We start from the raw sequence: 16,605 nt of genomic DNA, 5'->3' as shown, positions 1-16,605 counted from the left end.
CTCTCCAATAGCAACCGCTGTGGGCGAGCGCGTTTCTAGCAACCGGAGCCTTCACCGTGTCACGCCTCGCCGTCGGCAGCTGTCAGCAACAACTGCGGGCGCGCACACTTATTTTAACCGTGCACGCCAGCTACTAGAGCTGAAAACGCTCGCGACAGAAAAACGCCACTTGCGGCAAACAGCGCTATTGGCTGCACGGTGCAAAAAAAAGAGAAATAAAACGTTTTTTTCCAACGCTGAGTTCTCAGAAGTGGGGCAGTTCGGGCTAGTTGGAATGACATGACGATAGTTATACCGCAAGAACAGAACGACGACAAAGAGACATGTCCTTTTTGTCTCTTTGTCGTCATTCTGTTCTCGCGCTATACCTATCGCCGAGTTCTCACGTGCGCAACGCCGTTATGGACGCTACGCAATGCATTTCCTCACGATTCCCTTCGGGGAGGTGGGGGCATTTTTTTACTATTTCTATCACAACAGCTCTATCATAACATACTGTAGTTAATTTGTGCTGAAAGTAGTCCCCCAAAGGGGGGGGGGGCGATCACCCTTACCACCTCTCCCCTATGGATCCGCCACTAGCTGCCTGGGAGGTACGCACCACAGACCCTGTTGTCCAGGTCCGCGGCACAGTGCGATAGGACAGCTCACAGCACAGACGGCCAGGTACACATTGAATTAGTATAGCCAAACTTACCACAAGCAGCTAGCTATATCGAAACGGCGTCAAACTACACCCAGAATCCGCTGCCATGCACATGTGATAAAGGTCGGAAGTGTACAGCACATAGCTTTCCTCTTCAGTCTTCTGGGAAGAAAACTGGACAGTGTCTGGAAGGGGGGAGGGAGTTCCAACACGTGCACAGCAGGAGCGTTATCACCACTTCGTTGCCTCCGATTGTCCCACAAGGCTGCTACAACCTCTCCCGTTGGCTGGATCTGTCACCATTGCGAAAATTTTACGTAACTGCTGAAACAAACGTTGTCCAGAACCGGGTATACCATGGGTCTGGTCTCGGCATTACCGATAGCACCAGCGCTATGGATCAAAACACAGAATGCTCAAACCCGAGTTTGGCCACCACAATCACAACAGACTCACTTCCATGCGTCAAATACAATTTTTTATTTAAAACATGGACCCAAACGTGCATAGGCACCAACCGGCACTACCCGTCTCGAGTTCTTGCCAGAGTAACAGCAAACTCTCCTTTTTTTAAGTAAGAAAAACTGAAAATAAAAAAAGCACACGCGGTTAAGGACGTGCCAAGGTGGTAGTATAACCTCATTGGGACGTGCGCCCTCCCCCACTACACAGGCACCAGGTGTCGCTGCTTATCATTCGCTGTCGTCACCAATAAACGATACGCATTGCTTGCGAAAACGCATGGCGGGGTGTTGATCGACATGTTAAAACGACAGCGCACCTTAATAACGGCACCGCAGAAGAAGAAGGAGAATACGTCGATGCTTTTCTTTTTTTCGAGCTGCATCCTTAAGCCGGACAACTTGACGTTATTGCCGCTAGGCGGCGACACAGTAGAACCCGCGCGCCTTCCCTATCATGTTTTCTTCTCTTTTGTTTTTTTTTACACAAATAGTAACTTCTCTTTATTCCGACGAATGTGTTCTTTTGAAAAAAAAAAAGGGCGAAGGTTAGGCTAGGCAGCCGCGAATGGCCTCTTGGACGGCGGTACCAGATGCTCTGGCAACTCTGTGGGCAGATCGTGTCCGGCAACCTTGACGCTGATGAGGTGCATGGCAAGCGCGAACTCGTCGGCGTCCAGCATGCCATCCTTGTCTAAGTCGGACAGCTTCCAAACTTTGCCCAGCACCGAATTGGGCAGCTTGCTCTTCACCATTTCGCCCTTGGCCGCCGCTCCCGAAATCTTGCCATCCACAGGTCCCAGCGAACTGAAGAGCTCGTCGTACTTGAACCTTTCCCGGGCCACGATCCAGTCCGGTTCCAGGGACCCGGCGTCCACGCCTTCTCCGCGACCGTAGCCGAACGGACTCTGCTCCAACCCGTCGAACGCTCCTCCCTTGACCCGCTGTTCGTCATCCCGCTGCTCGGTCTGTTCGTGCGGTATCATGGCCATCAGCTGGGCTATGTCCTCGGCCAGCATCCGGTCCACGGTCTCCAGCAGGCGGGGCTTGAGCGCGTGGAACTTTGTGAAGTCGTGCTGCGCCAGCTTCTCCTGCATCTCGCGCAGGTCCGGGAAGTCGCCCGGCGAGATCTGCTGCTCGCGCTGGATCTCGGCGTACAGGTTGCCCAGGCCCTTGATGAGCTCCTTCTTCTTGCTGTCCTTGCCGAACATGGACGGCATCTCCTTGCGCAGCGAGCTGATGATGTGCGCGTGGACCTGCGAGATTGCAAGAGAAGACACAACGTCAAGCTCAACACACCATCTCTCATCGGAGAGGCATAAAAGTGTAAACGCTAAAGGCTCGTTCACACCCGCGACTAGATCCTGTCGCACGACCTAGTTAGTCGACTGGGGTCGGTTGGCTTGTTGCCCGCAACGGATTTTCAAGCCACACAGCTGCAGTCACAAGCACCTGAGCCAACCGGGTGCGCAGGAACAAGACGTCAGCTTGTATAACGGAGAACTGACACTGCGGGACATACGTGAGCAGACGCGAATTCCGTGTACGGCGACGGGTGTAAGTCGCATGCATGTGTGAACATCACTAACAGTGAGTCGCCAATGGTCACTCGACCGGTAGTAGCCGCAGGTTCGAACGAGCCTTCGGGAACAGACAGTCAACTGCTCAAATAAGTGGCAGCCACAGTAACTTGTTATAGGATACATCCGCAAAAGTGTTGCCTCACATATGCCATTCCCAGTCAGGAATAAATTACTTCACTGCCCTAAACAGGACTCTACAAACCTCAGTGGGGTGCCAATGTGGCTTACCGGTAGCTTTTGCGTCCGCAGCTCCGCTCTCTCCTTGATGTGCGGGGAAAAGGCAGGAGAGTCAGAACAACTAAAGCCTATGATTGTCCACGTGAAAGTGATAAATTATTAAGTTTCATGTGACAAAATCAGCATATGATTATGAAGTGCGCCATAGTGGAGAACACCGAATTCTGACCACCTAAATCTAAATCTATATACGCGGGCCTCTAGAATTTCGCCTTCGAACTCCACAACAGCTGAGGAGTGTCCTGGCTATAGTGAACGCTTACCCACACACAATATATATATATATATATATATATATATATATATATATATATATATATATATATATATATATATATATATATATATATATATATATTGTAGTGGGGAATTCGCAAGGCAATGATAGTGGGACCATCGCTGAGTGCGAAGCGCGAGCACGAGCTGTAGACACTGGACTGCCCGAGCATTTGTTTCTGTACCGGCTGTCTGCCTATTATCTGGCGTCGCTAATAAACCCCCTTGCAAAGTGGTGGAAGTGTGCTGGGTACGCAAACCTGGAACTTCGAAGCCGGAAGCTGCCCTCTACATCAGCAATGCCTGATCAGACGACCGAGCAAGGCACCACCCAGCAAAGCACGGCCCAATCTCAACTGGTCATCGTGCCTACCACCCTGCGCCAACGAGATCCGCCCTTCTTCAGTGGCACCGAGGACCAAGATGTGGAGGACTGGTTGCAGCTGTTTGAGAAGGTGAGCGCCGCCAACAAGTGGGACGACCCCTCGAAATTAGAGTATGTCCCATTTTATCTCAAAGACGTCGCCAGCCTGTGGTTCACAAACCACCGCACTGAATTTATCACTTGGGCCGGTTTCAAGACCACCCTCGCAGCTGTGTTCGATCGCCCCGCAGTGCGCAAGCTGCGTGCTGAGCAGCGCCTACGCGGACGTGCACAAAGGCAGGGCGAAAACTTCACAAGCTATATTGAAGATGTAATCGATTTATGCCGGCGCTTCAACCCTGAGATGACCGAACATGACAAGATCAGGCATATCTTGAAAGGCATAGACGATGATGCCTATCAAATGTTGCTGGCAAAGAGCCCAAGTACCGTATCCGAACTTGTGACCTTGTGCCAGAGCTTGGAAGAGATTCGGAAACAACGTGCAGCAGTTCGGAGGTCGACGACTGCAGACGACTCTCTCGCTGCCCTGGCCGTCGGTGGTGACAGCTCCCTGCTGGAGCAGATAAAAGAATATGTACGCGAAGAGGTCGCACGACAACTTTCATGTCTCTCGTATCTGCCGACCACCGAAGCACCAACGAACCGCCTAACGCCGACAATAAGACAGGCTATTCAGGAGCAGGTCTCCGAGGCGTTGCCATTACCTACGCCTGCCTCTCAACCAACGCCTGTTGCCGCGCCACTGACTTATGCGGCCGTCGCGGCAATGCCTCCTGCATCTCGTCTGCCAATGTGTACGCCACAACCTGTGCGACCGTCTACCGCGCCGTTTCCACAGCAACACGCCGGAAATCCTTGGCGCACCGCTGACAACCGGCCTATATGTTACTTTTGCGGAATTCCAGGTCACGTTGCACGTCTATGTCGTCGGCGCTTCACAGTTAACGCACCAAGATATCCTGACTATTCGTTTCGACCTCCATACCACGCGCCTCACGTACCACCTGAAGTTCACGAACGCGATGCGCAAACTGCTTCCGGCGCCCGAACATTCGCTTCTAGACGTTCTACTTCCCGCTCGCCTTCACCTTCACCAAGTCGTCGTTCCGTGTCGCCTATGCGTCGACGACCCACCTCCATTGAGACGGAAAACTAACTGCCGCAGCTCCGGAGGCACGAGCTGCGTCATCGTCTAATCGTTCAAGTCCTCGCCTGTCTCCCGCCAATCTTATCGATGTAATCGTCGAAGGTGTACGAACACTCGCACTCATCGATACCGGTGCCGCGATATCTGTGATTAGTGAGAGACTCTGCCGCTCTCTTCGTAAAGTGACGATGCTTTCTTCCGTGGTTTCTCTTAGTACTGCGAGCGCCCAACAAATTGAGCCCGTCGCGTCATGTACAGCAAAAGTTGTGATTCGAGACGTGTTGTACACCATTGAATTTCACGTGTTGGCTTCATGTTCCCACGATGTCATCCTAGGATGGGATTTTTTATCACGTCATCACGCCGTCGTGGACTGCGCTCGGGCCGAAGTGGAGCTGTTACCGTTTGGTGATGCGCCTTCTGTTGATGCGGCCGTATCTAGTGTGGCTAACCTTGTCGTCGCGACGGACATAGACCTTCCTCCTTTCAGCGCCCAGTTTGTCCCTGCCTGCTGTGCTTCACTTTCTGACGCTACCGTCCTATTCATGCCATCTGACATCTTCGGTAGCCGCCACCACACATCACTGCCATTCGCCGTTCTTGAGCTTTGTCAAGACACTACCGGGATATTTATTTCCAATCCCAACTCGTGCCCCCTCAGTTTGCGCCGCAACGAGACGCTCGGCCACATTCAGCTCATCGATGAAGGTACTATCGTGCCTGCCGATTTTTTCGACACCAAGCCGAATATGGAGCTGAACGCGTTGGTTCCTCACTTTGCCTTGAACAGCGTGTCTACCGATGCATTTCACCATTCTATTGACAGCCATCTCGCCCCGGCTCAACGAGAGCAGCTTGTTACCCTGCTGCACGAATTCAAGCGTTCGTTTGACTTTCCCCAAGCGGTGCTAGGAAGAACGAACACCGTTGTGCACACAATTGACACAGGAAAGAGTACTCCTTTGCGCCAGCGCCCTTATCGTGTGTCACCAGCGGAGCGTCGGGTAATTGCAGAACAAGTAGACGACATGCTACAGCGCGGAGTCATCAAGCCTTCTTGTAGTCCTTGGTCTTCCCCAGTTGTACTTGTCAAAAAAAAGGATGGTTCAGTCCGGTTCTGCATAGACTACAGGCGCCTGAACAACATTACGAGGAAAGATGTTTACCCTCTTCCCCGCATAGACGACGCTCTCGATTGTCTCCAAGGTGCAGAATTCTTTTCCTCGCTTGACCTTCGCTCGGGTTATTGGCAGGTTCCAATGGCTGAGTCTGATCGTCCAAAAACGGCGTTTGTCACACCGGATGGCCTCTATGAATTTACCGTGATGCCATTCGGACTCTGCAATGCGCCTGCCACATTCGAGCGAATGATGGACAGCATTTTACGTGGTCTCAAATGGAACATTTGCTTGTGCTATCTTGATGACGTTGTGGTTTTTTCACCCGATTTCACTTCGCATCTCACTCGTCTGCGCAAGATTCTACAGTGCCTCACAAACGCCAGGCTTCAGCTTAACCTGAAGAAGTGTCACTTCGCGGCTAAACAACTCACCATACTTGGTCATGTCGTCTCGAAAGCCGGCATTCTTCCCGACCCTGACAAGCTTCGTGCTGTTGCCGAATTTCCTAAGCCGACTACTGTTAAAGAACTACGGAGCTTTGTGGGCCTGTGCTCCTATTTTCGTCGCTTTGTCCGGAACTTTGCCTCCATCATCGCTCCACTCACCAAACTCCTTGCTGGCCCTGCAGATCTTTCGAATTGGACAGCAGCCTGTGACGAATCCTTCGCAACACTGCGCCGACTCCTTACCTCACCACCCGTACTGCGCCATTACGACCCTACTGCGCCAACCGAAGTACACACGGATGCAAGTGGCGTTGGCCTTGGTGCAGTACTCGCGCAACGCAAGCCAGGTTTTACGGAGTATGTGGTCGCCTATGCCAGCCGCGCCCTCACTAAGGCAGAAGCCAACTATTCTGTTACGGAAAAAGAGTGCCTCGCGATTGTGTGGGCGTTAAACAAGTTTCGCCCCTATTTGTACGGCCAAACTTTTGATGTGGTAACTGACCATCACGCACTCTGTTGGTTGGCTTCGCTAAAAGATCCTTCCGGCCGCCTCGGACGTTGGGCACTACGCCTCCAGGAATTCGACATACGCGTCGTCTACCGATCGGGGCGAAAGCACTCTGACGCAGATGCGCTTTCACGATCACCCGTGAAATCCGATGATACGGATATATCAGCCCTGGACCTTCCCCTCTCTGCCGTCAGCGTCACAGACATGCCATCCGAACAGCGCAAGGACCCTTGGATCGCCTCGCTATTGAATATGCTTTCCGACGCATCGACTTCCGGTTACCCGCGTGCTCTTCGCCGCCAAGCAACGCATTTCGCCATACGGGATGGCCTGTTATACCGTCGCAACTATCAAGTGACGGGTCGTAAATGGCTGCTAGTCATACCCAGCCATATGCGGTCTGATATCTGCAAATATTTTCATGCTGAACCGCAACACGCACACGCCGGTGCGCTAAAGACGTATGAGCGGATCCGCCAACGTTACTACTGGCGGGGTATGTACACGTTTGTACGCAAACACATTCGCTCATGTTCCCAGTGTCAGCAGCGCAAGACATTCCCTCATTCACCCGGTCAACTGCAGCCTTTGCCATGTCCTGCACGCCCATTCGACCGTGTTGGGATTGACCTATACGGCCCGCTACCGTGCTCTGTTGGTGGCAATCGATGGGTGATTGTGGCTGCCGACCATCTGACAAGGTACGCCGAAACGGCAGCGCTGCCTTCGGCTGGTGCTCGTGACGTTGCAACCTTCATCTTGCACCGGTTTGTTCTTCGTCATGGTGCACCACGGGAGCTCCTGAGTGACAGAGGACGCGTATTTTTGTCCGAAGTTCTGCAGCAGCTCCTACATTCATGCCGTACGGTACACCGCACATCAACAGCCTATCACCCTCAGACAAACGGCCTAACGGAACGTTTCAACAGAACCCTCGGAGACATGCTCGCTATGTATATTGATTCCGACCACTCCAACTGGGACGTTGTTCTTCCTTTCGTGACGTACGCCTACAATACGGCGATTCAATCAACAACAGGCTTTTCTCCATTTTTTCTTTTATATGGTCGTGACCCATGCAACACACTCGACACAATTTTGCCATACAATCCTGATGCCTCAGAGTTCAGCCCAGTTTCTGAAATGGCTGAACATGCCGAAGAGTGTCGTCAACTTGCACGGTCCTTCACAGCCGATAACCAAGCCCTCCAAAAAGATCGCCACGACCATGATCTTGTTCAGAATACCTTCCCCGTCGGTTCTCTCGTGTGGCTCCGACTGCCTTTCCACTCTCCTGGACTGACTCCCAAGTTTGCACCGAAGTATACGGGCCCTTACCGCGTCATACAACACCCTTCTTCTGTCACCTATGTGATTGAACCACTCAAGCCGTCCACGGACAAGCGCCGCCTTGGTCGTGAGACGGTCCACGTCAGTCGCCTCAAGCCCTGTTACGACCCTCCTGTTCTCTCGTCACCTTGAGTCGCCAGGATGGCTCGTCTTCGTCGCCGGGGCATTGTAGTGGGGAATTCGCAAGGCAATGATAGTGGGACCATCGCTGAGTGCGAAGCGCGAGCACGAGCTGTAGACACTGGACTGCCCGAGCATTTGTTTCTGTACCGGCTGTCTGCCTATTATCTGGCGTCGCTAATAAACCCCCTTGCAATATATATATATATATATATATATATATATATATATATATATATATATATATATATATATATATATATACGTAATCAGCGTCACACAAATATTGTTGATCGTGGAAGTGGACAAACGAAGGGACACCATAAGATTTCATAATCGCATATGGCGTCGGACAATATTTCACACATTAATAACCGAGCATTTAGTAACTAACGAGAACATTCAGTGACACTCTGTCAAAAACTGCAGTTCGCAAACGTTGTGATGTACTTCAAAAAAAGGAAAGAAAGCTAGACAGAGCTAGACAATTAAGCGCGCCGCTGCTGAGAGAGAATACCACAGAATATTAAAATAGTTAAAAATAAAAAGAAACGTGCCGTTAAGGAGACGGCGACATGAGAATGACTCACTCCAAGAAGTAAAAAAAAAAATGACACACGCTACGCCTGTTCCGACACAACACCCTTGTTCTTCGCTCACGAAATTTGTCTCATTTTAGTTATTATTTTTTTCTTTTTTCGCAACGACTCGGCAAGGTCCGAGATTTCACAATCGAAACGAGCATTCTATGCGATACGGAACACCCCTCGAGCACACATACTCGAGAACGCATGCGCAAACAGTCGTTATGTCTTATGTTTTTCCTCTCTCTTTCCCTTTTCTGCATTCCTACCGAGAAAAACTCACTTCGTGCCAGTAGGAGGATAACTTCCTGGGCTCTCCTCGGCTGCGCGTGCAATAGCCTTTACGGGCTCAATGTACACAGCCCATTGGTCTTCCTTTCGTTCCATCGGTCTGCAACACATGTGCCGAGACGATGAGCACGGAGCTCCAAGCTTGGAAAGCGTCCAACCATTACCGGCGAACTTGTGTATAATGCAAGCACAGACTAATCTCGATCGAGAAGAACCGGTCGCTTCGCGACGGGCGCTGGATGCCATTTTCTTCGCGAAAAAAAAAAAATGATGCAGCACAAGGCGGATAAAGTTAGATGGTGACTGATGAAGAATAATCGGTGGAAGTGTGGTGGGTTGACTTTTTTTTTAAATTCCGGGCAACACCTATAACCGGCGCGGCGCATTCCGCTGGAACGGAATCGTCCAATCCCATATTAAAACTTTCCGATGTTTTTTTTTTGTCACAGATTTTTGTTGCAACTAAGTCAATTATCATCGATATCTTCCGATAACGAACTGGAAATCTTTCTTACTACAGCGATAGAAAGTAGCGTGAATTTTTATCAACAAAGAAAAACAAGAAACGAGACACCAAGGTGCAAGTAAACCAATCAACCAATCACTCGTGCCGATATAATCAACCTTATCACCGATAATTTTGAGTTCTGAAAAAAAAAAAACTTGACGATGGGCAGAGTTACACTCAGTAGCCCTATATTATGGAGGATAACTGCCAGAATCTTGCGAGAAAGTTTATTTCTATGACAGGTACTGCGGATGCACCTTGATAACAGACAGCGATTGTGCTTATCCAACATTTCAATTTTAGGGGGGGGGGTGAACACTTGCTAAAAATGTATACAGAATACGCTTACAGGACTCCCTGCTCCCATTTTTAGTTCGCTTGGTTTGTCATTTTTTTTATTAACGTTCGTGACCACTAGGGTTTGTAACATCATTCTTGTTTGTCCTTGAGAGTACGTTATTACCAGGAAATAACGTTTAACTGATGCTTGCAGGTCTTTCAAGGGTGCCGATTCCGAATTGCGTTCAAGTCCCCCCACACACACCGCCATATATCCCGAGACAGGAAAATTACATATATACGAAACCATCTGAAACCATTTAGTAGATTCGAAGGTTCCATCATTCAAATATCTGGGCTAATTCGCATTGATGCGATGAAACCGCAATACTAGCGAACATACGCTATAAAGTAGTCCTTAGTGTAAGGGACACTGGACAACCGATACACGGTACTACACGGAATACAGTTCTCTATAAATACACTAGAGGGAACTCTGGCGCCATCTACGGGAGCTGCAACGCACGGCGCTTCAGTGACCATGAGCTTGACGGTATAGTACACGGATCTGTCTGCAGTTTTGTCCCGGCTCCGGTTGGCATCGCGTGACTTGAAGTCGCTTCGTCACGAAACGTCAATGGGAAACTATTCAGCAGTACAAATGGATAGCAGTTCACTTTACTTTTTTTTATTTTAGGTTGTCACCGACAGTGGAGGGACTCTGGCTCTGCGATATCGTTCAGCAATCATGGGAATGTTAGGTAGTACACAAATTATGGGTAGTACACAAATGATGGGTAGTACAAAAATGATGGGTAGTACACAAACTTGCCTATAGCCTTGCCTATAGCCTTGCCTAGTCTTCGTATACTTTCGGGCTTCCAACGCACTTGTGGCTTTATTGCTGCGGTTTTGGTTTTGTTTTATATAAAAGAACGGACCATTTTTGTAAACTTCGAGACCCCACTTTGAATACGTGAGCCTAAGGAGTTGAAGGTGGTGAAGCGCAACTTACTAAACCTTTGCTAAACTTTGTAATGCGGCAAAGCAGATTCGGGTCACACGGAGCCAAACGGTGACAAACGAACGAAGACTATAGGCAAGGTTAGGCAAGTGTGTGCACTACCCATTATTCCCATGCTGTCGGAAGCGTCATGCGTTGCAGCACCGATAGGCACTAGCGCCACAGTTTTCACTGGTGTACTTATAGAAAACTATATAGGGTATGCAGTGTGTGTATTATGACTTCTGATATTCTAGGCAGTACGCCGCATCAGCAGGTAGCTTGGTTGATTCCAAAGCCATAGGACAAAAGCTTTTCATTGTGTAACAAACGCGATGGGCACGTTACGTATTGCGTTATACGTAGAGCCACGGCTATTCATCGCAAGACGCCTTGTTTGTCTTGAAAGATGGGAGCGCTTCCGCCTTTCAGGCACTCATCGCATTCCCCGTTGGCAAAGAAGGCGACGCAAGGAAGGCGTTCTGTGTTTGTTCGAGAGAGAGAGAGAGAGAGAGAGAGGGCAGGTATGAGCTAAGCAGACGAGGAAGACTAAGTGATTGGACCATGCGAGTGATCCGGTACAGGTATGGTGCCGACGCCTCATTACGTGATGCCTTCCGCAATGCGGTAACCTCGGCGCTCTTTCCTTGTTTTTTTTGTTTGTTTTTTATATACGCGGCATCACATCTTAGAACTACACCCCCTCCCCATTCCCACCCCTTGGAATTTGTGATCGTCGATAAGCGAAGGGTGGCGTCCTTGGCCTGTACCGCATTTAGACGTATGCTATAGCAGCACTGGTTAGGCCCGACTACAGTGCGGTTGGCGGATTTTAGGGGCCACAATTTTTTTTCGCGTAAAGCAAAATTTCGCCATCGCGAAAATACCACTCTTACCGCGAGACGCCACTTCGTTTAGCGAGAAAACGCGCGCAAAAGAAAAAAAAATGCGGGTGACGACGCCATCTCCAGATTCCCGTACCGAAACGCCGTGGCGTCATCTTAGATTTTGAAAACGTCTACCTACTTACTTGCTCGTACGCCGCGTCTAATCCATAAAAAATGAAATACATTCTCATCTGTGTCTGCCATTGACCGAGCATACGAAGTTTGGGAAAATTTCGTCGAGCGAATGTCGCGAAAATACGAAAAACACATCTTGAAATTTTTGACGTCACGCGAGGAGACTATAACGGCACAGAACTTGAAAAACGAAACTTCAACCTCGATTTTTCTCCGATAATAATGAACTTATGATACTTGACTTACGGCGGCAGAGTTCGCAGAGTGCAGCTCATCGACATCTAAACCAAGTCGTTGTTTCTCTTTAGTGTCCTTTTAAAGCTATGGTGTACTGAAGAAAAATTTTTCAGAGGCCATTATGCATCAGCCTGAGACGTCCGACTCAAGACAAAGGCTTTTCGTTTTCTTTTCGGTCGATGTATTTATCCCCCTCTCCCCACTCCCGACAGTTTTCTTCTCTAAACGTGGTATTTGCATGGCCTCCAGGATCTGAGGCATTGCAAGCATTCAGCGCCTCAATCACTTGGTTTCGCACGGACTCCGCGATCGGCAAGCCTTCGACCAAGCGACAATGTCGTGTGGTGGAGTCACAATGACGTCAAAGCCGTGGCCATATGACGTCGCGATGACCTCATCACGTGATGACGGCGAATTTACTCATCCGACAAGGCATCTAAGGATTTCGCTTTACAAATAATTTACGAAATTTACAAACACGTAAGCCAAAATGTTCTACAGAATACAAGCTTGCACTTGCCAGGAACATTGGCTATACATATTCAGCATCAGCTTAACTACGCTCACTTCAAAGCAAATGCGCCTCCCATGTTCAGTCAATCAACCCGGCCCCGTGATTTTCTGTCCCGCTATACCTGCAAACTTCTTAATTTAATCAGCGTCCAATGTTGGCTAAGAGACAGGAAACGTTGGCTATACGCCGTTGGGACTGTACGAAAATGACCCGCTGCTGAGCCAACATCATTGTCTTCCTAAAACCAACGGCTTAGTTGTCGATTTATTGATTGATATGTGGGGTTCAGCGTCCCAAAACCAGCATATGATTATGAGAGACGCCGTAGTGGATGGCTCCGGAAATTTCGACCACCTGGGGTTCTTTAACGTGCACCCAAATCTGAGTACAAGGGCGTATATACATTTCCGCCTCCATCGTAACGGTTTAGTTGTCAGCTAATACCTTTCTTCCAGTCCTCTTTTTTTTACTTTTATGATTTATTCAGTTACCCCGCAGGTTCCGAACAAGTATAGTACGACGAGAGGGCGCAAGAGATGGAACAGAAGAAAGCAGTGCGTAGCCAGAAATCATACGCCGCTATATCGTGGGTAACCATGACACTTAACAGTAACGCGACGTTACAAAACACAAAGGACGTACGCGACGTCACCAGTGTTATAAAAGTTATAACCACAGATTAACGGCACAACTGTCCGTGAAAACCCAGACCACGGCATGCGTTTTTGATCGAGCGGCCGTGCCAAGACAGTCCCTCTGTCGTTCGCGCCCCGCTGTTCCACTTCTACGCAACCGACGAACCCAGCTTCACTAATTTACGAGAGCTATACCATTCGCGGAAGACAACTGAACACACGTGATCGCCTTTTCTTCCTTCTTCCCTTTCGTAACTTCCAATGCATGCCGCTCAGAACGGGCCCGAGGCACCTGGGAGTGCCGCGCCGACGTTGTCGTACTCCGCGTTTAAAATTAATGAACCTATACGCCAGTTGGTGTTGCTGTATTTCATCACCTATACAACCGGCACTTGCACGACACCAGCTACCACACCTACAAACCGTGAAAAAAGAAACAAACAAAAAAAAGAATCATTACCACTGCACACTGTCGTCAAAACACTTTCCTTGATTTACCGCGAAGCAGTGCCGTGAAGCCTTAAAGGTTGACGTATAATACTGCATTCACACTTTAGCTTCAAATACAAAATTCAGTATTTGGCGTAAAATTAACGCGCGCAATGTGTGTGCGCGCGTGCGTGCGTGTGTGTGCTCGCGTTTGTGTGCCCGTGTGCTATAGCACTATAGCACTATAGTGCGTTCACACTATAGTGTGAACGCACCCTAGCAGGCAGATAAGTCCGCTAGTGCAGACGCATACGCGTATACTGCTTATACTATAGATAAAAAAAGGACTAAAGGCGGCAGCACCCGCTGCATGCAGTGCGTTTACATACGATTAGCGAAAAAATTTCCAGTTCGATCGACTGGACAACTCTACCACAGCGTGCGTGAGGCCGTGCACCCTATATACGCGACTTCACAGTGATGCACTAGGCGGTGCTAGCGACAGAGTTTGTGCGCGCTTATATAATAAGGCACCCGATGCTTGACCCAGTCCGGATTGAATTGTTACGTTCATTAGCGAGTTTAAGGGAAATCGATTAAGAAATTCGATTGGTTCAAAATATTAACAGGGGGTTACGAGAAAGATGAATAAGTGATTCCTGAACTGGCGTAGCAGCAGGGGGGGGGGGGGTGTTGATTCAAATTTTTTTCATTTCGCAATGTGCGTATTCAGGCAGACATGTAAACTCGCACACGAATGTACATAAACCATAAACTGTTCGCCACAGTACGTACAGCACGGCCCACTGTTAACGGGAACAAGACTCAATAAGCACTGTTACCATTGCCAGCCCTCTAACTGCAAGTGGACGACAAGAAAATAACATTCACGCACGGCACCAGACTGCCACGAGGAGCAGAATTGTCAACAACCAAGTCTTATGAACATCCAGATGCATATATATAAAAGCCCACGAAATGTGTAAAAACGCCGTGTGACGGACCGCGAGCGTACAGCCATAGTGCTGCTATAAGCTTCTTTACAACGCGGGAAAAAAATAACAGCACTAGACGTATCGTATATAGGAAACAATTTAGTCGGTAGTTTTCCGAAAGTGCTCTACATATGAGTGTTAATATTCTGAGTTTTCAGCCCATAATTTCTAAAATGGTAATTAAGAATTAATAAATATTTAGTATGGGGAGAAATAAAAAGATAGCCTGAGTACCTCCAGGGCAGTGCAAGTAGTACGCATTTGGTTCAATTCGCCACTGAAGTATCTTCCATTTTCAAATTCTTGGCTCAAGTTTTGTGGGACACCCTGTACATGCTACAGCTACAGCCAACGTACGCTATCCGAGAGTTGGCATCCATTTCCTTACGCTGAATTCATGAATAAGAATTGGCGGTGACGAAAGGAAAAAAAAACTATCACCTCCGCTCACATGTGAGTCAACGTGCCGTCTGTACACCGCCGTCTAACAAGCACCAGACAAACAAACGCAAAAGGATGTAAGCGCAGAGGTCTGTCACATTATGCGCCAGCCTTCGTCCTCGTATATACACGTCCACACAGCGTCAGACTCAATTTCCCAGAACGGCAGACCGTGTAAACAATTATACCCGTCTCGTTCACGTATATATCTGCGCGAACCTGTCCGTCGCATTGTGCCGCTTTGGCCACCTTTAGCTGACCGCGGCCCGTTTTCGCGCCGAGCCAGCAGACTAGTGAACGAAAGGACAAACAAAAAATACACAGGACTGACCATTCCGTGTTTGCGCAAACCTTGTCTATCTACAGAGCGCGATGAGCAACGCCTATACGACGCATGCCGCAGCAAACATTACTACAAGCGCGAAAAGAACCCCGAGAACACATTTCCGGGCGTCTATGACGTTTGCTGCAACCCTTCAACGTGAAAGACGCGCGAGAGTTTCCCCCACTGACGGAACTGAGGCGCTGCGATCATTCAGCCACCAAACGAATGATGAGCAGCAAATGGATTTGCCTATTCGACCGTTCCAGCGACTATAGGCGGCGCAACGGTATACGTCAAAGTGGCGGACAAGACAGTGATGTCGCGAGCGCGCACGTCAGCGTCGCAGAGCGTGAAGACGCGTTGATTGGTTCATGACTATACTGAGAGACCGAACTGCGTCACTGACTGCGTCGCAGATTATCACCGTGCGGCAGCTTCGGTGCACGGAATGACCGAATAGTAGTCTTAGCATGATCGCGGCGTCAATCGCACCTATAGCTTTGTGTATTGTGTTTTAACGCGATAGCGTTAAAGAGCTCGCTTCGCCGAAATTCCGGCGTCGTTGGTGGTGAGCGAAAAATCATCATCTTATGCGTGACCGAAAAAATCGAGAACGATGGAAATGAAATAAATAATAAAAGAAGTGCCGCCATATCCACGAAGCGAACGATGATGAGTGGGCGAAGCTCCGGAGGTAAACCTGGTAAACCACGAATCTTCCGTACATTTTGCCCACTCGATTTTATTACATCGCTCCCCCTAGCGTACGTCGCCGCACTAAATCAAAACGATTGCCTTCCACCAATGGCACGCGCCATATGTGACAACGCTCCTATTTTATAATATCTCGCATCTTTCATCATCAACTACAAGTACCGCCGTCTAGTTCATAACATCTTGCATATTTTCATCATCAGCTACAAGTACCGCCATCTAGTGAACACTGCAAGAACTAAACGAGAGGTGGCTACATACAGGGGACGCACGGCCCACGCCTTAAAGAGCTTCGCCCCTAAAAAAATGCTAGGTCAGACTGGGGATCGAAGGCGGGTCATC

The 16,605-nt window shown here is 49.2% G+C and overlaps 1 protein-coding gene across 1 annotated transcript in view; it reads right to left on the bottom strand.

The window, feature by feature from the left end:
* Positions 1 to 1,107: 1,107 nt before the first annotated feature.
* The window catches only part of Past1 (putative achaete scute target 1), a 46,196-nt gene continuing 30,698 nt past the window's right edge, over positions 1,108 to 16,605 (bottom strand). Inside the window, exon 2 of the mRNA XM_037418210.2 lies at positions 1,108 to 2,363. Within this exon, the coding sequence (XP_037274107.2) occupies positions 1,662 to 2,363 (702 nt within the window). The 3' untranslated portion in view covers positions 1,108 to 1,661. The remainder of the gene's footprint in view (positions 2,364 to 16,605) is intronic.

The sequence above is a fragment of the Rhipicephalus microplus genome, chromosome 6 (genome assembly GCF_043290135.1).
Source record: "Rhipicephalus microplus isolate Deutch F79 chromosome 6, USDA_Rmic, whole genome shotgun sequence".
NCBI lineage: Eukaryota > Metazoa > Arthropoda > Arachnida > Ixodida > Ixodidae > Rhipicephalus > Rhipicephalus microplus.
Note: the sequence above shows the minus strand (reverse complement) of the source record. Positions and strands in the feature narration are given on the sequence as shown.